Source organism: Thamnophis elegans, chromosome 14, assembly GCF_009769535.1.
Source record: "Thamnophis elegans isolate rThaEle1 chromosome 14, rThaEle1.pri, whole genome shotgun sequence".
In the NCBI taxonomy this organism is placed as follows: Eukaryota; Metazoa; Chordata; class Lepidosauria; order Squamata; family Colubridae; genus Thamnophis; species Thamnophis elegans.
In genome coordinates this window covers 39,628,044-39,653,998 of record NC_045554.1, presented here as the reverse complement: position 1 = coordinate 39,653,998, position 25,955 = coordinate 39,628,044, and the positions used below count along the sequence as shown (strand labels likewise).

At 45.0% G+C, this 25,955-nt stretch overlaps 2 protein-coding genes across 8 annotated transcripts in view; one reads left to right on the top strand and one right to left on the bottom strand.

Moving 5' to 3' along the window:
- The window catches only part of LOC116517875 (uncharacterized protein F13E9.13, mitochondrial-like), a 28,712-nt gene extending 21,063 nt beyond the window's left edge, over positions 1-7,649 (bottom strand). The window contains exons 1-3 of one of the 6 annotated variants that reach the window (XM_032231049.1): positions 7,561-7,643; positions 5,515-5,590; positions 3,862-3,944 (exon numbers count right to left, since the gene is read on the bottom strand). In XM_032231049.1, the coding sequence (XP_032086940.1) occupies positions 3,862-3,944; positions 5,515-5,590 (159 nt within the window). In that variant the 5' untranslated portion in view covers positions 7,561-7,643. Of the gene's footprint in view, positions 1-3,861; positions 3,945-5,514; positions 5,591-7,337; positions 7,447-7,560 lie in introns of those variants that run through there. The other 5 variants (XM_032231050.1, XM_032231051.1, XM_032231052.1 and 2 more) reach the window with 5 other exon arrangements.
- Positions 7,650-7,836: 187 nt separating this feature from the next.
- On the top strand, positions 7,837-25,599 carry CCNE1 (cyclin E1). 2 transcript variants are annotated; one of them, XM_032231047.1, is made up of 12 exons: positions 7,837-7,925; positions 9,149-9,200; positions 10,589-10,682; positions 11,889-11,957; positions 14,426-14,565; positions 15,538-15,673; positions 17,812-17,958; positions 19,559-19,654; positions 20,976-21,110; positions 21,963-22,074; positions 22,173-22,330; positions 24,943-25,599. In XM_032231047.1, the coding sequence occupies exons 2-12, from the start codon at positions 9,187-9,189 to the stop codon at positions 25,057-25,059; spliced, it is 1,218 nt and encodes a 405-aa protein (XP_032086938.1). In that variant the 5' UTR covers positions 7,837-7,925; positions 9,149-9,186; the 3' UTR covers positions 25,060-25,599. The 2 variants fall into 2 exon arrangements, with proteins under 2 accessions (XP_032086938.1, XP_032086939.1); XM_032231048.1 differs by lacking the exon at positions 7,837-7,925 and adding an exon at positions 7,969-8,122.
- Positions 25,600-25,955: the final 356 nt, after the last annotated feature.

Here is a 25,955-nt window from a genome sequence, read left to right as displayed (position 1 = left end):
CTGCTCTTCCCCTTCCTACCCTCTCTCCTTCTCTTCCTCTCCCTTTCATCCTCCTCTCCTTACCTCTTTCTTCTTTCCCCCATCTTCCTTTCATTCTCTCCTCCTCTCTCCCTTTCTTTTTCTATTATTGTTGGTGTATATTTCAAACCTCAGTGTATGTTTCCTTAGGAGCTGGTTTAAGATCCTTGATGCATTTCCCAATTATTTCCCAGTTCAGGCGTAACAAGAAAACTTATTAATGGAAAGCTCCCTGAATTATTTTAGTCAAATCATGTCACTCTGTAAGGACTGGGGGGGGGGGGGATAGCTACAGCGTGTCAAGAATCATGGGGTATGGGACATCTGTTCTTCTACTCAGCTTCAAATCAAGCATAAGAAGAAAGGAAGATTGCTCTTAAATATGGGAGCTCTATCAGTGGAGGTTTGTAAAAAGAGATCGGACAGCCATTTGTCCGGAATGGTAGAGGATCTCTGCTTGAGCAGGAGGGTGGACTAGAAGACCTCCAAAGTTCCTTCCAACTCTATTATTCTGTATTAGCTGGATACCGTGCTTTGCGACAAAACTATGTGATCGGGCTATGCAGGAGAAATTCGGTTCACACTGTTATCTCAGTGATGGTCGGTGATTTAAAAAAAAAAAGGAATATCACTTCTGTTGCCTTGAGTCCGGAAGCAGTTCCATAGATGGAAGGAGTAGACATGTTGGTGTGGTATTGATGTTTAGTACTGTAAGGAGGCCCAGACCGCCCTTGAGTGAAGGAGTGGAACATCTGCCAGTTTGAACTGAGGTAACGGAATGTGAGGCAACTGGCAGTCGGAAAAGAGTTCTTTTAAGGTGGGGAGGGGGGAGTAGAAATGTCTAACTCCTTAGCATCTGACCATGTTAATACAAGGCAATTGGCAGTTGGAACAGAGTTCTTTTCAGGTGGGGAGGGGGAGTAGAATTCCTTAGCATCAGAGCATGTTAATTACTGTGTAAGAAATACTAATGATGGATGGTCATTTTGAAAAATCCTTTCTTAGCGAGCCCCTAGAAGCCAAGAGGAACATAGGTGCCAAATTTCAAGTTTGTAGGCTTTATGGTTCTGGAGATTTTGTGATGAGTGAGTGGTATTTGATGTCTATATATATAGATTCTGTAACATTTTCATAGATGAATTCAATAATAGAGCTTTGGAGGTTAGTGTCACTATTAATGAATTGAAAATAATACTAACAAATGAACTTAAGGTAATATTACATAGGGAGATATAATATATTCGCATCTATGTCCCCAAACAGAAAAAAAGAGCATATTTAGCCCAAATGTCATCAGTAATCCTCATCTTCAAAAATGTAACTTTACACAAGTAGCCACCATCAATGTATAAACATTGTGAAGTTCAACACACAGATACTTATAATTATGTCAACCACATCTTTTACAAAGTAATAGCCACAAATAGTTAATAAAGGTAGTAAGCTTCAACCCATCGACACTTAATTATATCGCTGGCCTCTTTCCAAAGCAATAGCAATAGCAGTAGACTTATATACCGCTTCATAGGGCTTTCAGCCCTCTCTAAGCGGTTTACAGAGAGTCAGCATATTGCCCCCAACAATCTGGGTCCTCATTTTACCCACCTCGGAAGGATGGAAGGCTGAGTCAACCCTGAGCCGGTGAGATTTGAACCGCTGAACTGCTGATCTAGCAGTAGCCTGCAGTGCTGCATTTAACCACTGCGCCACCTTGGCTCTTTGCCAGCTTCTGATATTGTTGTTCTAAAAGAATTTTGAAAGAAATTTTTAAAAGAAAGAAGATGTTAAACTCTGTTGGTCTTGAATTATAGCTGCCATTTTCATTAATAGTAATCCCTTCTCTTCACACTATGCGTAAATTTTGTAGGAAGAATTAGGACGGAGTAAAGATACTTGGGGATAATACATCACCGACATCTGAAGTTATGGCTTCTCCAGTAACATTAATGATGAGTTACAGATATTTTACAGACAAATATTAGTAATTCTATAAAAAATGCCACTGTGTTTCCTCCCCACCACTACCAAAATTCTTTTAGAACAACAATATCAGAAGCTGGCAGAATTGAGAGCGCTCTAAACTCCTTGGGATCTGTCACCGCATATAATCTTGTCATGGCAATTTTGATTGTGTTTGGCAAAACAAGCTCAGAGCAGCTATAATTTTTCAGCACAGATGGCATCATGTCTGAGCATTCACTTGTTTTCATTTATGCGCTCCAACATTATAAATCTTCCATATTTATTACGTTCTTTTTAAAAAGAATCACTAATGCATCAAACGAGGCACCTTAAAAAAAAAAGGAAAACTGAAGATGTCCTTTCATCAGTCATGTCTGCACACTCTTAAAAAAAAAAGCATGATGCACATGTGATTTATTTTGTGTGGGGGGGGGGGGGTTAGTTATTTTTCTATTTCAGTTTCAGCACTCCTTATCCCAAATAGAGGCTTAGGAAAAAGCTCAGGACAGCTGCGAAACGAAATAGTTATCAACTAAAATGTGATAAAATTAGAGGCAAGCTTTTCAATTCTCCAGAAAGCCTATAAAGCTAAATGTTAACCAAGAACAGAGTTGGGGAAAATATTAAGAATTATGGACTTGCATCCCAAGTCTGCAAATTACAGGTATGTTATACTGAAATACAGGGATGAGGCCCTATGGAACGATCTCCCCGTTGAGATCCGGACCCTTACTACCCTTCTGGCCTTCCGCAAAACGACGAAGAGCTGGCTGTTCCGGCAGGCCTGGGGCTGTTGATTATCCAGCCCCATCTTAAGTTATGAATGTTGTCGAATTTTAATGTTGTTTGTATTCTTGTATGTCCTCCCCTTTCCTTTTTTACCTGTAAGCCGCCCAGAATCTTCCGAGATTGGGTGGCATACAAACCAAATAAATACAAATACAAATAAATAAACCAGATGGCTCAATGGCTAAGATGCTGAGCTTGTCGATCAGAAAGGTCGGCAGTTCTGTGGTTCGAATCCCTAGTGCCGCGTAACTGAGTGAGCTCCAGTTACTTGTCCCAGCTTCTGCCAACCTAGCAGTTCGCAAGCATGTAAAAATGCAAGTAGAAAAATAGGAACCACCTTTAGTGGGAAGGTAACAGCGTTCGGCGTTTAGTCATATGACATGTAAGATGTCCATGCATATTGTTAGTGGCACGGCAAACATGGTTTGCCAATGTCTTTTTCTAGAATGATTTTTAAACATTCTTTCAACGGTTGAATCTCAAGATATGTTGATAAGTCTCCAAGCGCAATCATGATGCTAGTTACTTTTAAAGCCCTACATGGTATTGGACCTGGCTACCTGAGAGACCGCCTCCTGCCATTTACCTCCCAACGACCAATAAGATCACACAGGTTGGGCCTCCTCCGGGTGCCGTCGACCAGACAATGCCAGCTGGCGGCCCCCCGAGGGAGGGCCTTCTCTGTAGCTACGCCGGCCTTATGGAACGAGCTACCCACGGAGATCCGGACCCTTACCACTCTCCCGGCCTTCCGTAAAGCGACCAAGATCTGGCTGTTCCGGCAGGCCTGGGGCTGTTGATTAAAATCCAGCCCCACGTGATTGAATGGATTATTTTGTTTTAAATAATTGTACTTTTAATATTCTATGTTTTTGCTTTTGTTGTGAGCTGCCCAGAGTCCCTAGGGAGTGGGTGGCATACAAATCTTATTAAAGTTGCAAAGTTACGCCTGGCCCTGCATAGCTTCCAGACCCACTCAAGATAAGTCAGCCGTTGTTATCTTGAATGCTTTGCACTCACATCTATAGAAGAAGTAAGATTAAGAACAAAGAACATTCAAAAACGGGAAAGGAAGTAAAAGAAAGGACTTACGACACCAGCAGCCCTGTACATTTCAGCCTCTCCACAGGCTTCTTCAATGATCTGAGCCAAAGGCAAGGTACCACAAGGTGATCCTACAAAGATGAAGATGCCACTTCAGATATACATGAGGGCACTCATTAAACTTGGCCATACTCAAAGGCAAGTCTTTCAAAAAGGAAGCAAACAATCACCAAACCTTTTCTTTAAATCACTTGTATGCTGATTATTATGGTTTTCCCAGTTGCAATGGATGGCTGTGAAAGTTGGACCATAAGGAAGGCTGAGGACCAAAGAATGGAGGCCTTTGAAGTATGGTACTGGTGACGACTCATATGAGTCCCTTGGACTGCAAGGGGATCAAACCGGTGAGTCCTAGAGGAGATCAACCCTGACTGCTCTTTAGAAGGCCAGATCCTGAAGAGGAAACTCAAATGCTTTGGCCACCTAATGAGAATAAAGGACTCCCTGGAGAAGAGCCCAATGCTGGGAACAATTGAGGGGAAAAACAGAAGGGGACAACAGAGAATGAGGTGGCTGGATGGAGTCACTGAAGCAGTGGGCGTGAGCTTGAATGGACTCCAGAGGATGGTAGAGGACAGATAGGCCTGGGGGAACGTTGTCCATGAGGTCGCAACAACAACAATGCTAATTATTTCCTCTGGCATTAAAGATCCATATTTTTATTTATTTATTTGGCCAAGTGTGGTGAGACAGACAAGGAATTTGTCTCTAACAAAAGCACTCAAGTGTATTACTGAACTGAGTTAATTTGATAGCCCTATTTCATATTATATGGACTGCCTTCAGAAATAAACACAAAGCGTTGGCCATCCTATTTATGAATTTCCTTTCCTTCAAGACTAGATCATATAAGTTGATACAGCTTTGGGAGTAGGTTTTAAGGTAGACTTGGTCTGTAAACACAGTGGAAGAAGAAAACCGGGAGAAACAGAGGCAATAGCAATAGCAGTTAGACTTATATACCACTTCATAGGGCTTTCAGCCCTCTCCTAGCAGTTTACAGAGTCAGCATATCGTCCCCACAGTCTGGGTCCTCATTTTACCCACCTCGGAAGGATGGAAGGCTGAGTCAACCCTGAGCCGGTGAGATTTGAACCGCCGAACTGCAGATAACAGTCAGCTGAAGTGGCCTGCAGTACTGCACTCTAACCACTGCGCCACCTCGGCAGACCAAGCTAATGGGCACAGTCCAATATAATGCAAGGATCCAGTGGTATTGTCCATACTTTGCAAACAAAAGGTCCCCTATTTGAACTCCTGGTCAGCTGGGAGAGATGTTAGACATAAATTTATTGGAGATTTACTTTACATCTACCAAGGTGGGTGGATCAATTGGTCTACTGAGCCAGGATGGCGAAGTGGTTAGAATGCGCTATTGCCAACTGCCAGCAGTTCGATTCCCACTGGCTCAAAGTTGATTAAGCCTTCCATCCTTCCAAGGTTGGTAAAATGAGGACCCAGATTGTTGGAGGCAACATGCTGACTCACTTAGAGAGGGCTGTGAAGCACTATGAAGCGGTATATAAGTGCTAATGCTACTGAATAGGAGGAAAACTATATTTTACCGTCCCACCGCTCCTTGTTAACACCTTCATTTTTCCTATGTCTTTTAAAGAGAAACAACAAACAGAAAGCATTTACCTGGCAGTGCCCTGACATGGACCATGCCAAGGACAACCGATTTCAGCCGCCCGAAAAGCTGCAGAAACTTCTGCATCTGGAAAGAAGAGAAAAACATTGACATCAAGTCCTGTCCAGCCAGCTGTCTTTAAAGGTCTATATATCGTATTTTTCAGAGTATAAGGCACACCTTTTTCCTTCAAAAAAGAGGGTGAAAATTTGCAAAAATGGCCATGCATAGCCTTTAGGAGGTTTGTAAAGTGCTCCTGGGGGCTGGGGAGGGGACAAATGAGCAAAAAATGGGCTAACCGGAGCCTCCTAAAGGCTATGTATGCCTTTTTTTTTTTTTTTGATAAAAAACGGGCCCGTTTATCCTGAAAAATGGGCCATTTTTGGAAGGTCTGCAGAGTGCAAAAACTTTTTTTAAAAATTTACCTCTTCAAAATCTTGGTGCGTCTTATACTCCAGTGCGTCTTATACTCAGAAAAATAAAGTAATCCTTTGGACAAAGCTCTTAGGATGATATGTATCCAGACAAAATTAAAGGTAATAAAAATGGAGGACAGTTAAATGTAATTTAACAAAGAGCGGTCATGGACAGAATTTAGTACAGCTAATCCTCGACTTACAACAGTTCATTTAGTGACAGCGACCTTGGCAACTGTTTCATATTTATGACGCTTGCAGTATTTCTGTGGTCATGCAGCCACCTTTTGTGACCTTTTGACAAGCAAAGTCAATGAGGAAGCTACATTTGCTTAACAACTGGGCTACTAACTTATCGACTGCAGTGATTCACTTACCAACTGGGGCAAGAAAGGTCATAACATGAGGACAGCACTCACTTAACAAATGTCACACTTAATCACAGAAAGTTGGGGCTCAATTGTGCTCATAAGTCACGTATTGCCTGTATAGTAAACATTTGAATTTTAAAACTAATTCAGGCCAGGGGAAAAAACCTGTCTCGTAACATATATACCAGCTGCAGCCTTTTAAACATGCAGAGGACAATTAGTTCCAACACTGAAAAAGGAACTGGAGCTGCCTCTTTGTCTATTTTGGGAAAATGAGATGCCATGATGACTGGCACCTCCCGCCAGCAGATGGGCTGGGGGGGGGGGGGTTGCAATTCCTAAGCCCAGTTCAGGAGTCTGCAACCCGCAGCTCTGGGAGCCACATGTGGCTTTCATCCCTCTGCTGTGGCTCCCAGTCGCTCAAAATATGCGTCACAACTGCCAATGTGCAATACATGCCAGCACACGATTTATTGAGGTTTCCGACTCATCTCCCCCCCCTTCCGAGTTCAAAATGTTTTTGTTGCATGCAGAAATAAACACTTGTTTTCTCTGTAGCAGTTCATTGATTTCATAAAGGCAACACTATATATATATATATATATATATATATATATATATATATATATATATATATATATATATATATTATATATATATATAATATAATATATATAATAGTATATAGTATATAATATATATACTATATATATATATATTATATTACACTATATATATATATACACACACACACACAGCATAGCATAAAGGTAAAACAATAATAATATATGCAGTGCTATCTTCATTTTAGATGTCAAAAAGAGTTTTGTGGCTCCCTGTGTGTGTGTTTGTTTGTGTGTGTGTGTTTTCTGTGGGAGACGGGTCCAAATGGCACTGAGTGTTTAAGGTTGCCCACCAGAGATTTGCAAGGGAGCGCTTGGGATCTCTCCAAAGTCTGCGCCCAGGAATGCACTTTGGCAGCCCCCCTTTTTTCTCTTCCATGGGATCCCCCCTCCCAAACTGGGGACCGAGTTTCCTCCCACCCACCTTCGGGGATTCCCCCACCTCCTTCGCTCCCACGCGCGCTCGGCAAAGCGGGAGGATCCTCCCCGCTGCCGTCTCCACCGCTTATTCGCGCTCAGCCCGAACTTTACGCACTGGGTCCTCCGCGCCCCGCCTCCGCAGGAGCCCCGCCTCTCCCGGGGGGTTCCCTCCGCCTCCTCCACCCCCCCCCCCTCCGAAGCCCTGCTGGCCGGTTCCCTGCGCTCACCTGGATGGGGGTCCCTCCGCCCCCCACTTGCCGGACCCCCGGCGCGGAGAGGAGGAAGAGGCGTCGTTGCGCGCGGCTGGATCCCCTTGGAGAGACCCGCGCAGGCTGCGGGCGCTGCGTAAATGCCCTCGCTCGGGGCCTGGGCCCGCCCTGTGCGCCAAAAAGCCGCGCTTGCGAGCCGCGCAGGGGACCAGCCGCGCTGCGAGGAGGTGCCCAACGCAGGCCCAGACGAGCCCGCCTTCCTCTCCGCCCGCCCGCCAGCCCGCCAACGCCTCAGGGGCGCACGCCAGCGCCGGCAGCCAGAAGGGGCCTCCTTCCCTCCTTGCGAATTTGGGGAAGGGGCTTCTCTGGGGCTGTTTGCAGAGGTATCTTTAAAAGAGGGGAAGGGGGGACGGCAGTTAGCCTTCTCTAGCCATCCCCTCCCTTAAATTATTGCATTTATGTATTAAATTTATTATGTTTGAAAAATTGGGGAGGGGGCTTCCTATCTATCGTCAGTCGCGGGCACATGTTGACTGAGCCATATTTGGGGAGAAGGGGCTTCTGGAAGCTGTTTGCAGAGGTATCTTTAAAAGAGGGGAAGGGGGGGACGACAGATAGCCTGCTCTAGCCATCCCCTCCCTTAAATTTTTGCATTTATGTATTAAATTTATTATGCTTGAATAATTGGTGGGAGGGGGGCTTCTTATCTACCGTCAGTCACGGCACATGTTGGTTGAGCCATATTTGGGCTTCTTGGGGTGTTTGCAGAGATGTCTTTAAAAAGAGGAAGGGGGAAGTTGGATGGCAGGGCCTATCTACCCCCCCCCCCCAATAACCATTGCATTTATTTGTTCTGTCTGTTACATGGTTTTGATTAAATGCGGTGGGGGGGAAGTCTTCCTAGACACCATTAGTGCCGGCACATGTTGGGGGAGTTGAGGCTGAGCCAATATTGGGGGGAAGGGGTTTCTGGGGTTGTTTGCAAAGGTATCTTTTAAAGAGGAGAAGGGGGCTGTCCTAGTTTCCCTCCCCTTATAACCATTGCATTTATTATGTCTATGATATCCTTGAAGGCTGGGGAGGGGGCTTCCTGTCCCCATCAGTCATGGACACATGTTGGGAGAGTTGTGGCTAAGCCATCTTTTTTTTGGGGGGGGAAGGGGCTTATTCAGGGTGCCTAATGGTTCCTATGAGATTTTGATTACTTTGGAGGATGCCTAAATTTACATGGTCCTTGGGGCTTGCTGATATATTTTTTAAAATACCTATATGAATAAGTGTAACATTTTAAATATAGATACACGGTTTCTGAATAGTTTCCTTGTTTTTTTTTCCTTTTCAGTTCTTTGCTGTTGTGGAGCTTCTCCAGTTAGGCCAGCAATATTTTTTTCTTTCCTTTCCTAATAATTTTTCCCCCTCTGGCCATGCTTCAGTGGCCTTTTTTTTAAAAGCAATCCCTATGTAGGCTTTGCATCTAGGAATGATTTGTTCTTTTTTCTTCCCTTCTTTTAAAAAATCAAGTTGCTTTAATAGCTTGCAATACTTTTACAACTGATTTAGTGAAGAAGAAGAAAATATCTGCAACCTTTTTCTTTCTCTCTTTCAGTTTCTGGCTGGGCCTTATCTTGATTTCTCCAAACCACCATGCCTGGTGAGAGGTGAGTTGCATATTTGTCTATGCTCCACCCTTCTGAAACCTGGTTTCTGAAACTAGGCCCTTTGCTGTCTTCAGTAAATTAGAAAGACATTTTCTGACTCCAATTCAATAATGAAGATTCGGCTTATTGTTAGGTGTGGCTCCTCCCTTTCCTCCTCCCTTGCTTTATTTCACTTTTATCCCACCTTGATTACTTTATAATCTCTCCTCCTCCTATTTTCCCCACAGCAACCCTGTGAGGTGAGTTAGGCTGAGAAGGTGACCCAAGGTCACCCAGCGGGCTTTTACGACTAAGGTGGGGCTAGAACTCACCATCTCCTGGTGATTGTCCCAAAGTCACCCCTGTAGCTTCCATACATAAGTTAGGACTAGAAGTCGCCATCTCCTAGTTTCTAGGCTAGCACCTTAACTATGCTGAGAGGAAGATGATTAAGTAAGGTCTATTTATTTATAAACAAATGACTGAGAGACCGCCTCCTGCCAATTACCTCCCTGAGACCTATTAGATCGCACAGATTAGGCCTCCTCCAGATTCCATCAGCTGGTCAGTGTCGGCTGCCAACTCCCCGGGGGAGGGCCTTCTCTGTAGCTGCTCCGGCCCTATGGAACGATCTCCCCGTTGAGATCCGGATCCTTACTACCCTTCCGGCCTTCCGCAAAACGACGAAGACCTAGCTGTTCCGGCAGGCCTGGGGCTGTTGATTATCCAGCCCCATCTTAAGTTATGAATGTTAATGTTGTTTGTATTCTTGTATATCCTCCCCTTTCCTTTTTTACCTGTAAGCCGCCCAGAATCTTCCGAGATTGGGCGGCATACAAACCAAATAAATACAAATACAAATAAATAAACCAGGTGGCTCAATGGCTAAGATGCTGAGCTTGTCGATCAGAAAGGTTGGCAGTTTGGTTCGAATCCCTAGCGCTGCGTAATGGAGTGAGCTCCTGTTACTTGTCCCAGCTTCTGCCAACCTCGCAGTCGAAAAGCATGTAAAAGAGCAAGTAGAAAAATAGGGACCACCTTCGTTGGGAAGGTAACAGTGTTCCATGTGCCTTCGGCTTTTAGTCATGCCACATGACCACGGAGACATTTTGGACAGCGCTGGCTCTTTGGCTTTGAAACGGAGATGAGCACTGCCCCCCCCTAGAGTTGGGAACGACTAGCACATATGTGCGAGGGGAACCTTTACCTTATGCCATGGAGGACTTTACGAGTGATGACAGCACCTTGAATTATACCTGGGAACCAATGTAGTTTGCAGAAGTTAATGGCATTATGAAAAATGCCCAAGATTGCTTATTGCAACATTGTGGAACAACTGCAGCTTCTTAGTGCTCTTCAAGGGCAGCCCCATGCCGATTGTGTCACAGTAATCCAAATGTCTCTTGTAGTGACTGCAAGGACAAGGGACTTGAGAAAACCGAGAAGGATGGTGCTCCTGAGTTTGTTGTTCGAACCCGCAAAAGAAAAGCGGACGTCGTCGTAGTAAGTACCCAATTGTAAGGGATTGTTCTCTGTTGTAAAATAAGCACGTAGCTGTCTTGAGTGGAGTAAGATGGTGGTATGATCCAAGACAACTGGAGGATGCAGGGTTGATGGAAACGGGAGGGAGGGAGAGAAAAAGAGAGAGAGGGAGAGAGAAAAGGATTGATTGGCCACTAACCATACTGCATCAAGGGACACTGTGGCTCAGTGGCTAAGATGCTGAGCTCATCGATCAGAAAGGTGGGCAGTTCAGCCGTTCAAATCCCTAGCACTGCATCACGGGGTGAGTGCTCGTTACTTGTCCCAGCTTCTGCCAACCTAGCAGTTCGAAAGCAAGTAGAAAAATAGGGACACCCCCCTTTGGTGGGAAGGTAACAGCATTCCGTGTGCCCTTGGCGTTTAGTCATACCGGCCACATGACCACGGAGACGTCTTCGGACAGCGCTGGCTCTTCGGCTTAAAAACAGAGATGAGCACCGCCCCCTAGAGTTGGGAATGACTAGCACATATGCGCGAGGGGAACCTTTACCATTACCTTTTAATAACACCAGACCAGGCCTCTCATCTCCCTTGTTCTGCTCTGTTTTATCCAGAAGGATGCTAAATTCATGGTGGGAGGGAGGGAAGGAAGGAAGGAAGGAAGGAAGGAAGGAAGGAAGGAAGGAAGGAAGAAAGAAGAAGGGTGGGAGAGAGGGGACCTGTAGGTTCTCCTGTAACTTGAGGGTAGAAGATCTTACTGATCAGTAGGGTTAAATATTTCTGGAGATACCAGGGATTGGAGGTGAAATCTTTCTGTGTCTCTTTTACATACATAACACAAAACTGTTAGATTGGAAGTTTTTCCTCTTGGCATCCATTTTCCTTGCCATAGAAGTGGGGGCCTGTTTTCTATCTCCGCTGTTGATCTACTCTGTGAAGGATTTGATTCCAGTCTAGAAACATTAACTTCTTAACAGTTAATGTGGTTGCTGCAGGCCATTGAGTTTGTTTTTGTACTTAAGAGAAAGTAGCAAATCCTCTGAAGTGAGGCAAGGCATACCAAAGTAGTAACAATTGAAGTAAGTACTTTTTAACTATGATAACAAGTGGTGTTTCAAAGTCAGCTGAAGAGACTTAGGTCAAGTAGAATAAAATCTAATTTCAATAGTACATCTCCCCTATTTTTTACACTGCAAATCTTAATCCTGAATTACCTTTTTCTTTCAGTTTTTACAAGATCCAGATGAAGATACTTCCGGCATAAACGCAACCAACAGGAAATCAAATGAAAGTCAGGTAACTTTAGCACCTTAACATCCCCAGAATGCTAATCCAGAATGCAGCCGCGCGAGCGATATTGGGTGTACCAAGGTACACCCACATCACACCTATCCTCCACGAGCTGCACTGGCTTCCCATTGGTCTCCGGGCGCAATTCAAGGTGCTGGTTATCACCTTTAAAGCCCTACATGGCCTAGGACCCGGATATCTGCGAGACCGTCTTCTGCCACAGACTTCCCAACGACTGATAAGATCGCACAGGGAGGGCCTTCTCCGGGTGCCGTCAGCCAGACAATGTCAGCTGGCAACTACCCGGGGGAGGGCCTTCTCTGTAGCCGCTCCGACCCTCTGGAATAAACTGCCCCCAGAGACCCTACCCGGACCCTACCCACTCTCATGGCCTTCTGAAAGGCTCTTTTAAGACCTGGCTATTCCAGCAGGCCCCGGGCTGTTGAACTCACGATTGAGTTCCAGCCTCAATTAGACTGGGTGTATGTTGTGGTCTTTTTAATCTATGTTTCTGTGTTTCTAACTTCTATTTTTAAATGTATTGTTGTAAGCCGCCCGGAGTCCTTCGGGATTGGGCGGCCTATAAATTCATTCAACATCAACATCGCCAGACAAATTATGACGAAGGTTTCATGAATGGGAAGTTACTTCATTAGGCATGAAACCTTATTCTTTTTCTGTGCATAAATCTGCAAAATAATAGTTTTGTTCAATTTTTGTGTCCGCCACAAAATTTCTTATATCTGATAATTATTTGGGTTGGCATGACGTTTAGGTTAAGGATTGACTTTGATCAGAATAAACTGGCCTAATTGTCAATCAGCCTTTAAAATGTTAACCTCTTGAGCTTTCTCAAATGAAAAGAACACTTGCTGATGTTCAGCATCAGGTAATATAGATTTAATTGTATTTGGAAAGAAATTGTGAGATATCTTTCATCTGTTTCTTTCTTCCATCTGGCCCATTTTGCTACTCCTAAAACAGGCATCCTCGTTCCAGTGGATCTAATCAACTTGTGTCTTAGTATTGCATGTTGCTGTGTATCTCAATATTGCAGTACTGAAACAGAAGTGGCTCATTTCTCTATTCCTTAAAAAAGACAATGTATAAGTATGTATGTACGCATCTATAGGTAAAGGTAAAGGTTCCCCTTGCACATATGTGCTAGTCGTTCCCGACTCTAGGGGGCAGTGCTCATTTCCATGCCAAAGAGGCAAAGAGCCAGTGCTGTCCGAAGACGTCTCTGTGGTCATGTGGCCAGCATGACTCAATGCCGAAGGCACACAAACACTCTTACCTTCCCACCAAAGGTGGTTCCTATTTTTCTACTTGCATTTTTTATGTGATTTCGAACTGCTAGGTTGGCAGAAGCTGGGACAAGTAATGGGAGCTCACTCCATTACGTGGCACTAGGGATTCGAACCACCGACCTTTCTGATCGACAAGCTTAATGTCTTAGCCACTGAGTCATATATCTATACATATGTACAATATATGTATAAGGAACATGTATTTTAGAATTAGCGCTATTTGGGCCGCCGAGTTCTTTGGCAATTACTGCCAATGAATGTTTGCTGCAGTGCGTTATTTCACAGCTTCTTTCAAGTATGTGCCCTTTTAATGATGCTGTCATGTATCAAGGATGAGCCGAGGTGGCGCAGTGGTTAAATGCAGCACTGCAGGCTACTGCTAGATCAGCAGGTCAGCGGTTCAAATCTCACCGGCTCAGGGTTGACTCAGCCTTCCATCCTTCCGAGGTGGGTAAAATGAGGACCCAGATTGTTGGGGGCAATATGCTGACTCTCTGTAAACCGCTTAGAGAGGGCTGAAAGCCCTATGAAGCGGTATATAAGTCTATTGCTATTGCTATAAGGAGAGCAGTCCTTTTGTGTCTGGCTTGTCTATGCATTGAATGAAAACAATCTTTAAAAAAAGAGAGAGAAGGGGAGATTGCGTTCTTACTTTCTCAAAAGTTTATTTACCTTTAAAAAATATCAGGAGTAGCAGTTTGGGATTTTCCTATGTTTTCTTCCTATCCGAATCCTTCTGTATCTTATTTTTCTCCCATCACAACGGAGTTTTGCCATCAGATGGGAAATAAACAGATGAGATTCTAAAATAGAAGTCCCCTTTTCCATCTGCAGAATATCTTTTTGTCTGGTGAAGCAACTCCAGCGTAGCAAGTTCTCTTAACTATATGAGCTGCTGCTTCGGTGACCCTTTACTATATTCTTGAAGTCACCAAAGTTTTTGCAATGGGAACGTAAGCGGAATAACCCCCCCCCCCTTGCAAACAATCATTTTGGAGAAGCAGTTGCAGAGTAAAGAGGGCGGGGGGGGGGTGTAAATCCCAATCTTTTAACTTGTAAACCTGTTGGAACTTGTAATTGTTGGAAAATTAATCTGTAGTTCAGTAAACTTCCGTGGAACTTTGGACTTTGACTCTCTCTACCGTTGCTTTTTTCCCCCGATAGTCAAATTATGCTGCGTGTCCTTATTCACACTTGCTGATCCCGACACCAGAGAAAGATGAAGAACTGGAGAATGCAAACTTTGCAGCTTCTAAGCATCAAAGGCTGGTTTCGGCTAAGGAGACACCCTTGCCTGTTTTGGGGTAAGTTTCTCACCATTTTGGCATCAGCTGTTTTTTTTTCTTGTTAGTTATTAAACTGCTTAATTCAGGCAATGAGCAACTGAGCATTTTTACTTTTCATTTTGGGGTGGCATTACGAGAGTAAGCCAGAAGTAAATTGTCACGAGGCTTGGGGGACCTTAAGCTTTTAAATTACTGTATTTTTCAGAGTATAAGATGTACCTTTATCCCCCCAAAAAGAGAGTGAAAATCTGGGTGCATCTTATAGATGGAGTACAGCATTTTTGGCCTCCCGAAACCCTGTTCCCTTCCCAAAAATGGATGTGCAGAGGGTTTGGGAGTCCTGCAAACTGCTCCTCGGGGCTGGGGAGGGCAAAAACGAGCGAAAAATGGGCCGTTTTTTGCTCATTTTCCCCCCCAACTCCCAGGAGCACTCTACAAGCCTCCCACAAAAAACGAGGTGTGCAGAGGGTTTGGGAGGCTTGCAGGAGTGCAAAACCTTTTTTTAAAAAATTTACCTCTTCAAAATCTTGGTGCGTCTTATACTCCAGTGCGTCTTATAGTCTGAAAAATGTGGTACTTGGTCACTTGTTAACCAACTTTGTTTGCCTCTGAGAATCCATGGCAAATTGTGCTTCCATTCAGCAATTAGCTGCAGAGCAGGGATGAAATTCAGCAGGTTCCAGTAGGTTCTGGAGAACCGGTAGCGGAAATTTTGAGTAGTTCAGAGAACCGGCAAATACCACTTCTGGCTGGCCCTAGAGTGGGGTGGGAATGGAGATTTTGCAATATCCTTCACTCAGGAGTGGGGGGGGGATGGAGATTTTGCAGTATCCTTCCCCTGCCATGCCCACCCAGCCATGCCCACAGAACCGTTAATAAAAAAAAATTGAATCTCACCACTGCTGCAGTCTCAAATTTCTATGAGATGCTGAAGGGGAGATTCAGAAAGGGTGGGAAATTTAATCCAGCTCTGTTCTTTCTTTTTGTTAGTTGGGCAAATAGAGATGAACTATGGCAAAACATGCTCAATAAGGAACAGAAGTACGCAAGAGATAAACTTTATATGGAAAAGCATCCACTCTTGGAACCTAAAATGCGAGTGATTCTCCTAGATTGGCTGATGGAGGTGAGACATGGTTTTTTTTCATGCAAACATACAAGACTGATTTGATTATCTATTTTGAGCTATTTTCAAGGTCTGTCATTCCCGCCGTATAATTCTATCTGTGGGGTTTGCTACCTTATTTAGTTCCCCTTGGTTTGAAAAGTGCATCTAATCAAACCCTTTAGCTGATCAACCTTTTGAGGTTGTTCATTGATCCACAACATTTCTTATATGAAACTAATCTTTCTTTCTTCCTCCTCCTCTTTCTTTTTCTTCTATAAAAATGGCTGTGTGTCTGCATGTTCCAGCATAACTCTGGAACGCCTTGAACAATTTCAACCAAACTTGATACACAGATGACTTACTCTTTGGAGAGAAAAACTGTGGGGGTAAGACACCCCTAACGCCCCTCGGGTTGTGTGTTCTGTTAAGATACAGCCTGTTGTGCCTTAAAATGGCTTCTACTGTACTGCTGTAAAATGGCTTCTACTGTACAGCGCAGTGGAGTTGCCATGGTAACGGTTTCACAGTACTCCACAAGGGGGCTCCCTCTGGTAAGGGGAAAAATCCAACATTGGAAATTACACTTGTTCTGGACATTTTTCCCCTTATAAATAAATACCCGGGCAGCTCCTGGTTATCAACTAGTAACACTATAAATCAGGCATGTTCACTTTGACAATTTTTAAGACCTGCGGACTTCAACACCAATAATTCAACCTACAAGCCATGGGGATCTGAGAGTTGAAGTGTCCCATTCTTAAAATGGCAAAGTTGGACACCTGTTGTGGCCCAGCAGGAGTCGTTGGAGCTGCCACCAGACTCCGACAGCGAGGGGTCCTATGAATCGGCTCTGGAGGATGTGGAGGACCCTGGACAGGGTTCCGACTCCGAGCAGGGCGCAGAGAGGAGGCGCCTGGTGGGGAGGAGACAAGGGAGTGGGGAGGAGACAAGGGAGTGTGAGCCTGAGGTCAGCAGTGAGTTGTTCCCGGATGCCCGGCACCGAAGAGCTAATAGGCATCAGGAACAGTTGCGCAGTTACAGGAGGTAATTGCACTCAGCTGGTGGTCATTAGGCTCCTCTCCAGACTATAATAAGGACTGCTTGTGCACATGCCCCTCTTGCAGAAGTCAACGCAGGAACTAATATCAGAGAACATTATTGTGAGCTTGGCAGGCTGGATTGCTGCCACGGCTTATCTGTGCTGGATTGCTGCCCAAGCTTGTCTGTGCCGGTTTGCTGCCAAGGACCTGTCTGTCTGTTAATTAAATGCCGTAACTTATCTTTGTCTGACATTTCCAACTCTGGGTAACTGAGTGACCACTAGCCAAGAACCTTACCTTCAGGACTTGTAGCTGGTGTGGAGTTCTCAGAAGCCCCAAAAGATTAATTGACCTCAATTGACCTTCCATTATTTATTGATTCTCAATTCCTTGGATAGTCCCATTAAACTTAGGGTCCAATATGGGCCATTTTGAGGAACCCTGATCTCATGGTTGGTTGCAAAAGGAAATAACAAGTTGGAATAAGATTCTTGATGGTCTCACTGCCATTGCAAAAAACCCACCAAAATGTATTCTTTCTCCAAGAACAAATCTTATGTTACATTCTGGACTCCTGCAGCCACCTTATGGGACGGGGAACACCTTAGTGTAGCACGATACGGTTCATGTTATTTCAGCACCCACAAAATGTTGCAATACAGCTAGCCTACAGTTACTGACTGCCTCGTTTAGCAACCACTCACAGTTACCACTTTGTGTTCAATCCTTACATGGATGACTGCCGCAGGATCCCGTGGTCACTATTTGCATCCCACCATTTGCATCAAGCAGAATTAACAGAGAAACAAACACAGTAAAAAAAATATGTATCACAATTTGCGGTTGTGTGATTTTTCTCTTAACGACTGTGATTCTGGGTGGTGGAGCTGCCGGTTCCAATTGTCGCTAAGCAAGGACTACCTGTGTTTATTGAGCTCTGAAAAAAGATAAGCAAGGAAATTTACTGCAAAGAATAAAATAGCTGTTGGGTTGCAAGAATACATTTGTGTTACAGAGAAGGCAAATGTAGATCTAATTCGATCTCTTAACCATGTGGATTTCTTACAAGGGCAGAGTCATGCTGATGTAAAGCATTGTTCATTTGTTGTGTTGCAGGTTTGTGAGGTCCACAGGCTTCACAGGGAGACGTTTTATTTGGCTCAGGATTTCTTCGATCGGTTTATGTCAACACAACAGAATGTTGTTAAGACGCTCCTTCAGCTGATTGGGATAACGTCTTTATTTATCGCTGCTAAATTGGAGGTAAAATCTCGCTCTGCGGTACATGAGCCAAGCTGTAAAGGCACCATTTCTCAAATTGGCAAAGCTAAAGAGGGTGGGTTTCAGTGGTGGGTTCCAAATTTTTTAACAACCTGTTCTCTGCTGGTGGGATGGAAGCTGGCGGGGAGGGGTGTTACGTGACTGAGTGGGCATGGCCAACTCTACGTCACTTGTGCAGGTGGTACATGTATGGGACAGGCACGGTTGGGGGGAGGGAATCCAGGGGTCTCCAATGCGGGGGGAGGAAAAAAGATCCAACCTCTGTGTGTGTGAGGGGGAGGGGAAGGAGAGGGAGGGAGGGAGTCAAGCTAGACTGGGAAAGCTGGCTGCAAGAGGAAGAGAAGCTGGGTAAGCTGTTTTTGGGGGCATTTTTCAGGCTGTTTTCAGGCCTTTTGGGGGGCTGTTTCCAGACCATTTTCCAGGCCAATTTTGGCAGGAAAAATGGCCTGAAAACGGTCTAAAAAATTGCCTGTTTGTTGGCCATTTTCTGGGTCATTTTCAGGCCGTTTTTGGGGACTGTTTTCAGGCTGATTTTTGGCCCAAAAAACAGGCAGGGGCGGGGCCAGCCAGTAGTCTAATTTGCCTGTTCTCCGAACTGCGCAGAATCAGAACTACCAGTTCGGGCAAACTGACCTAAACTGGCAGCATCCACTCCCAGAATTCCCCAAGGAGAAGAAAAAGGTAGAAAATGCAACCAGTTGAAGAAACTGCAGGGGGAAAAAAAAACAGCAGTTGCTGTTTTGGTTTGATGGATTGTTTAACAAAAAATGATTTATCTTGGCTGGCCTTAAGACGTTTTTTATATCTGGCAAGATCCAGGTTATATAAAGCTGCTCTTCTGTGTTATTTGTCATTAACGGTTGGCTTCAGTTGATGAAGGCTCAGAAAAAGTCCCCTTCATGTTCAAATTAGTTTTTATTATCCAAAATGTAAATCCCTGTGAGATAAGCACCTGGCTTTGCCAGTTTGCCACCTTTTCATACAACAGAATAGGGCCAGCGTTGTGGCCCAGCAGGAGCAGTTGGAGCTGCAAACAGACTCCGATAGCGAGGAGCCCTATGAGTCTGTTCTGGAAGATGTGGAGGACCCTGGACAGGGTTCAGACTCCGAGCAGGGACCAGAGAGGCTGATGGGTCACCAGGAGGCGGTGAAAGCCAAAGGGAGTGTGCTCATGACGTCAGGGCCTGGAGTAGTGGTGAAGACGTCAGGCCTTGGAGCAGTGGGGAGGAGCTAAGGGAGTTGGTCCCGGACGCCAGGCAAAGGCGGGCAGATAAGCAACGACAGCAACTACGCAGATACAAGAGATACTTGGACCCAGGTGGTTGTAATTAGGCTCCTCCCAAGAGAGTATATAAGGAGAGACTTTGGGAGGAGGTTGTTTGCAGGATTCAACTAATATACCAACGCTGGAGAAGCTCTCGTGTGTATTTCTTATCTTGGAAGTCTGGAGTGCTGCCAAAATCTTGTCGGTGTGTTAATTTACTATGAATAAATTGTCTAGCAGTAATCTTGTCTTGGAGTGCCTCGGCGTACGGAGGGGGGGTCAGAACAGCCAGTATATTGATTCTCTTCCTTATTGCAGGAGATCTACCCACCAAAGCTTCATCAGTTTGCCTATGTCACCGATGGTGCTTGCACAGAAGATGACATTATTAGCATGGAACTCATTATTATGAAGGTTGGTAGGACACTCTGTGTGCTTTTGAAAGCAATGAAAAAAAGCAACTGTTGTTTGTGGCTAGTTGTGAACTCATGTCCAACCCATTGCGACCCCTTGGACAACGTTCCTCCGGGCCTTCCAGTCCTCTTCCATCCTCTGGAGTCCATTTAAGCTCACACCGACTGCTTCGGTGACTCCATCCAGCCACCTCATTCTCTGCCATCCCCTTTTTCTTTTGCCCTCCATCTTTCCCAGCATGAGACTCTTCTCCAATGAGTCCTTCCTTCTCATCAGGTGGCCAAAGAACTTGAGTTTCCTCTTCGGGATGTGGCCTTCTAAAGAGCAATCAGGGTTGGTCTCCTCTTCGACTGACTGGTTGGATGGCCTTGCAGTCCAAGGGACTCGCAGGAGTTTTCTCCAGCACCAGTTCAAAGGCCCCAATTCTGTGGCCCAGAGCTCTGTTTCCTCTGGCAGTGTGTTGCAGGAGGCCCAGGGGTGGGTTCCTTCCAGTTCTAACCTCTTCTATAGAAGAGGTTCAACAAATCTACAGTGCCGTTTAGAACCGGTTCCAGCTCCCTCCCCTCGCCCGTCCGCACATCATTAAGATGAAGAGCGAGAGGAGGAATTCTGGGAGTTTAAGTCCACAAGTCTTAAAGCTGTCAAGTTTGAACACCCCTGGGAGTTTTTTCCTAAAGGGTTAGGGGTGCAAGGGTCTTGTAACTTGACAGCTTTAAGACTTGCACACTTCAATGCCAGAGTTCCTGAGGCAACATGACTGGAGGAGGAATTCTGGGAGTTGAAGTCCACAAGTCTTAAAGCTGCCAAGTTTGAACACCCCTGGGTTTTTTTTTTCTAAAGGGTTAGGGGTACAAGGGTCTTGTAACTTGACAGCTTTAAGACTTGCATGCTTCAATGCCAGAGTTACTGAGCCAACATTTTGGTTGCTAAGCAAGAGCGTTGTTAAGTGAGTTTCACCACATTTTACAAGTTGGCCATGCCCACCCAGTCACATGGCTGGCAAGCCACTCCCACCCGGTCACATGGCCAGCAAGCCACTCCCACAAAGCAGGCCACACCTACAGGAGAGGTTCTAAAAAATTTTGAAACCCACCACTGAGGAGGCCGTTCTAGCAGAAAATGGAGCTTGGGAGCCTATTTTCTCTGGCAGAGCACTCCGGCCACTACAGGCCCCCCAACACAAGTGACACCAAGGTGGCCACGCCCACCCCAGCCCCCCTAGTTCAAACACAATCCTGATGCAGCCCTCAATGAAATCGAGTTTGACACTCCTGATAAAGAGTATGTCCACCTTTTCCCATTTTTTCTTTCCTTCCTCCAGGCGCTGAATTGGAATCTGAGTCCCCTGACGACCGTGTCCTGGCTAAATATATACATGCAGGTTGCATATCTAAATGAGATTTGTGAAATGTTGCTGCCCCAGTATTCTCAAGAGATATTCGTGCAAGTTGCAGAGGTAACGATAGAACCTACTGCAAAACCTTTTCCTCTCTCAGCCTGAAAATGGTCTTGTTCTGACTGAGGCTTCCCAAGAGTATGAAGCAGACTCCTCTTTTATTAATTGACTGTGAATTCTTCTCATTCACATCCAGCAAAATCTTTCCAGGGAGGATTTAGAGTCACAGACCTTATCTGGCTTGGAAAGCTGCCAGGACGATATCTGCAAAACTTGGCAAGGAGTCTCAGAGAGTCACAAGTCAATTAAGCGAACTAACTGTCTCCTGCAAACTCCACTCCCCTTTTGCTCCTCTTTTATTTCCTCTGGGAGGGGCCATTCATTGTCCCCCTGTGGTCTTACTCCTAAGTCAACCCCTGTTCCTTAGCTGTTCCTTTCGTCTGGCAGCCTCTACCTAGGATCGAACTCATTGCCTCCTGATTGTGAGGCGAGAGCTCCACCTCTAGGCCACGGCACCACTCCACAGCATCCCCACGATCACGTGATCAAAATTTAGGAGCTTGGAACCAGCACAGATAGTTGCAGTGTCCAAGGGTTGCTATTTCTGACCTCAGTGGGCTTCTGAAAAGCAGTGTCAATGGGTGGAAGCCGGATTCACTTAATGATTGCACGCTGGGAACAGGCTCCAGCTGTTCGTCTGCCTCACTGATGTCTGACTCTGAAGGCAGCTGATAACTGGCATACGACCCTGGCCCCCTCTCTGCCTCCGATGCAGAACCCTCATCAGAGCCTTCCCCAGACTCCAGGACTGGCCCATGTTCCTCCCCGACCTCCTTAGTGTCCAAATCTGCTGCCAGCTCTGCTGGCGGGCCACAACAGGTCTTCTGATCTCTGACGTTCTTCTTTTCTCAGCTCTTGGACCTGTGTGTCCTTGATGTGGGCTGCTTGGAGTACACGTATGGTGTCCTGGCTGCTTCGGCGTTGTATCATTTCTCCTCTCGCGAGTTGATGCAGCGGGTTTCGGGTAAGGCGTCGTGTTAAGATGATGTACATTCAAGACTGGGAAGTAAAAGCAGTATAGAAGATGCAGGAATTTTGTCTCTGGTTTTGTTGTTTTTCCAGGATACGAACTGAGCGACATTGAGGAGTGTGTGAAATGGATGGTCCCCTTTGCAATGGCTATCAAGGAAGTTGGGAGTTCGGTGCTGAAGCACTTTAGAGGAGTCCCTGCTGAAGATTTGCACAATATACAAACGCACATAAACACCTTCGACTTGCTGGTAAGTTAACAAGTAACCAGAAAAGGTTGTTAACCTTGTTAATTACTGGTAGTCCTTTACTTATTCACTGTTTATTTAGCCACTGTTGGAAGTTACAATGAGGCTTACAACTGGTACTCGCACTTAAAACCATCACAGCATCCCACAATCATCATCATCTTTTTAATGACCCTATAATGCCTTGCGAGGTGGAGTCTGGGCAACTGAATGGAGCTAGCAAAGTGTTTACTGGCCGGATGCTCTACCCGTTGCCAGTGCGGAGTTTTGTTCAGCAGATATATTCTCATTGTGCCCAAAGAAAGAAATACCTGCCTCTACCTAGGATCGAACTCATTGCCTCCTGATTGTGAGGCGAGAGCTCCACCTCTAGGCCACTGCACCACTCCACAGCATCCCCACGATCACATGATCAAAATTTAGGAGCTTGGAACCAGCACGGATAAGTTGCAGTGTCCAAGGGTTGCTATTTCTGAGCTCAGTGGGCTTTTGAAAAGCAGTGTCAATGGGTGGAAGCCGGATTCACTTAATGATTGCATGATTCCCCTAATGACTAGTGATTCTCTTAATGACCATAGTAAAAAGGGGATAAAATCAGGGTCAACTCACTTAACAAAGTGCTTCGTCTAGCAACAAAAAATTCCGGTCCCAGTTGTGATCGTAAGTTGAGGACTACCTGTATCTAAATTGCCGTTTCTATTTGCAACTTTATCCCTAATGGAGCAATAGTGTATTTCCAATGTACAGCACACTAAGCCATAATGTACTTTATGCACTTTTGCTAGTGAGTGTCTCCTTGTTCAGTTTCCATCCATTGTTCCTTGTCTGGCCTTCAGCTGCTTTGGAAAATAGGTTGCCCCCTCCTCCTTGTTGTAGCCCCTCAAATATTGGAAGATTGCTATCATGTCTCCTCTGGTGCTTCTCTTCACCACACTGGCCAATGCCCAGTTCCTATATCCGTTCATCGTATGCTTTAGTCCCTAATAATCTTAGCTGCTCTTGTCTGCACTCTCTAGAGTCCCAACGTATTTTTAAAGTGTGGTGACCAGTGGTGGGTTTCAAAATTTTTTAGAAGCCCTTCTGTAGGTGTGGCCTGCTTTGTGGGAGTGGCTTGCCGGCCATGTGACCGGGTGGGTGTGGCTTGCCGGCCATGTGACTGGGTGGGAGTGGCTTGCCAGCCATGTGACTGGGTGGGTGTGGCCAACTTGTAAAATGTGGGGAAACTCACTTAACAATGCTCTTGCTTAGCAACCAAAATGTTGGCTCAGAAACTCTGGCATTTGAAGCATGCAAGTCTTAAATCTGTCAAGTTACAAGACCCTTGCACCCCTAACCCTTTAGAAAAAAAACCCAGGGGTGTTCACACTTGACAGCTTTAAGACTTGTGGACTTCATCTCCCAGAATTCCTCCTCCAGTCATGTTGGCTCAGGAACTCTGGCATTGAAGTGTGCAAGTCTTAAATCTGTCAAGTTACAAGACCCTTGCACCCCTAACACTTTAGAAAAAAAACCCAAGGGTGCTCAAACTTGACAGCTTTAAGACTTGTGGACTTAAACTCCCAGAATTCCTCCTCTCGCTCTTCATCTTGATGATGGGCGGATGGGCGGGGTGAGGGAGCATGAACCGGTTCTAAACGGCATGGAAGATTTGTGGAACCTCTTCTATAGAAGAGGTTAGAACTGGCAGGGACCCACCCCTAGTGGTGACCAAAACTAGATGCAATATTCTAGGTGTGGTCTTACTAAGGCTTTCTAGAGTGGTATCAGTACCTCACCTGATCTTGAGTGTATCCCTCTGTTAATGCAATTTAGGATTGCGTTGGCTTTTTTTGGCCGCCACATGGTTGATTCATATTTAATTGGTTGTCCACCAAGATCCCTCTCACAGTTACTGCTTTTGTAAGCTGCTTGGATGAGAAGCGAAATGTTGTCAAGGAAAAAATAAGGAAGTCCAGGTGCCTCTTGAAAAAGCAAAGCTCCTTTGGGGCTACCTTTTCATTTGTATCAGTGGTGGGTTTCAAAAATTGTTTGAATCTACTCTGTGGGTGTGGCCTCCTTTGTGGGAGTGGCTTGCCACCCATGTGACCGGATGGGAGTGGCTTGCCGCCCATGTAACCGGATATGAAGATGCCGACGACACTTGTCAGAACCACCTTAAATTACCTCACACACAGCACTGGCATGCATAAGAATATGATGTAAACTTGTTTTTTAAAAGGCATCGTTGGTTTGCGTTAAAACAACTTCAACACACGCAATGTTCTGATTGCACCACAAACGCAGTAGTCATCCTTACCTTTCACAGAGGCACTGAGTTTTATAAATATGAGCATGATAGTGTAGAATAATCATATCGAAGGACCAGTGGTGGGTTTCAAAAATTTTTGGAACCTCTTCTGTAGGTGTGGCCTGCTTTCCGGGTCCACTGGTGGAACCTCTTCTAACCGGTTCGGTAGATTTGACGAACCGGTTCTACTGAATAGGTGCGAATTGGTAGGAACCCACCTCTGATTTGTATATATATCTGCTTTGCAAATCTCATAGCTGTACAATCCATTCGGTGCATTTGAATGGGTGAGTAACAATGGTTCCCTTTTGGCATTCTTCTTTTCCAGGACAAAGCTCGAGCCAAACAAGCTATGTTAGCTGAGAAAAACAGGCGTTCGCCTTTGCCCACAGGTGTCCTCACCCCACCTCAGAGCAGCAAGAAACTCTCTCGGACCTCAAAATAGCTAAAGCTGCTACGGAAGCTGCTCCTTCTCCTGATCGGCTGCTTTTTTTAAAACACACAACTCCCTTGTTCTGTGTTTTTATTTTCACAATTCTGCATTATTATTATTATTTTTGCCCGATGCTGCCAATGACTCCCGATGAATGCTAGAATGGGGAAGGGGAGGAAAAAATATTTTATGTATTTTTATGGAAGAAACTGACCAGATTTGAAAGTTGGTTTTCCTTTTTCCTTTCCTTTCCTTTTTTTAATGGAATGTCTGTCTTGAAATGAACTCTTCGTATATACCAGGCACCTCAAACAGGGATGTGCTTGGATTGCTGCTAAGGGAAGAGTTATTTTGGATGTGCTGATCCGAAAAATAAAAAAAGAGGTTTTGCCCCCACTGGTGCTGGGAAGACCCAACAATGCGCTGGTTGCAATTAGCCATGGAAGGAAAAAAACCTCTTCGTAGATTTGAGTTTACAGCCTGATTTTTTTTTTAAAAAAAAAATCCTTTGTAAATGCTCTTATGTATCTCTAATTTTTTTTTTTAAATAAAGTGCAGTCTTTGGTAATGGCACTTTGAATTAATGTCAGAATGGCTGAAGGTTGAGAACGGAGCGGATTTATTTAACTGCCAGAAAGGAACACTTTGTTATAGAGTTAGCGGCACTAACAGGTGGTAAAATGGGACAGAACTCACTTAACAACAGAAACCTGGGGCTTCATTGCAATGGTAAGTTTGAGGACCGCCTGTATAATTCCTTTGCCGCCGCCCCCCCCCCAAAAGGACAATATTTTTTTTATATAGCTGTGCAACTTCTCAACTTTCTAGGGCATGTTAAGTTAGGAGGATTTGTAGGTTTGGTTGGTGTTGTGCAGGGAAGCAGCTGGAGTTTCTGATCTGCGAAAACG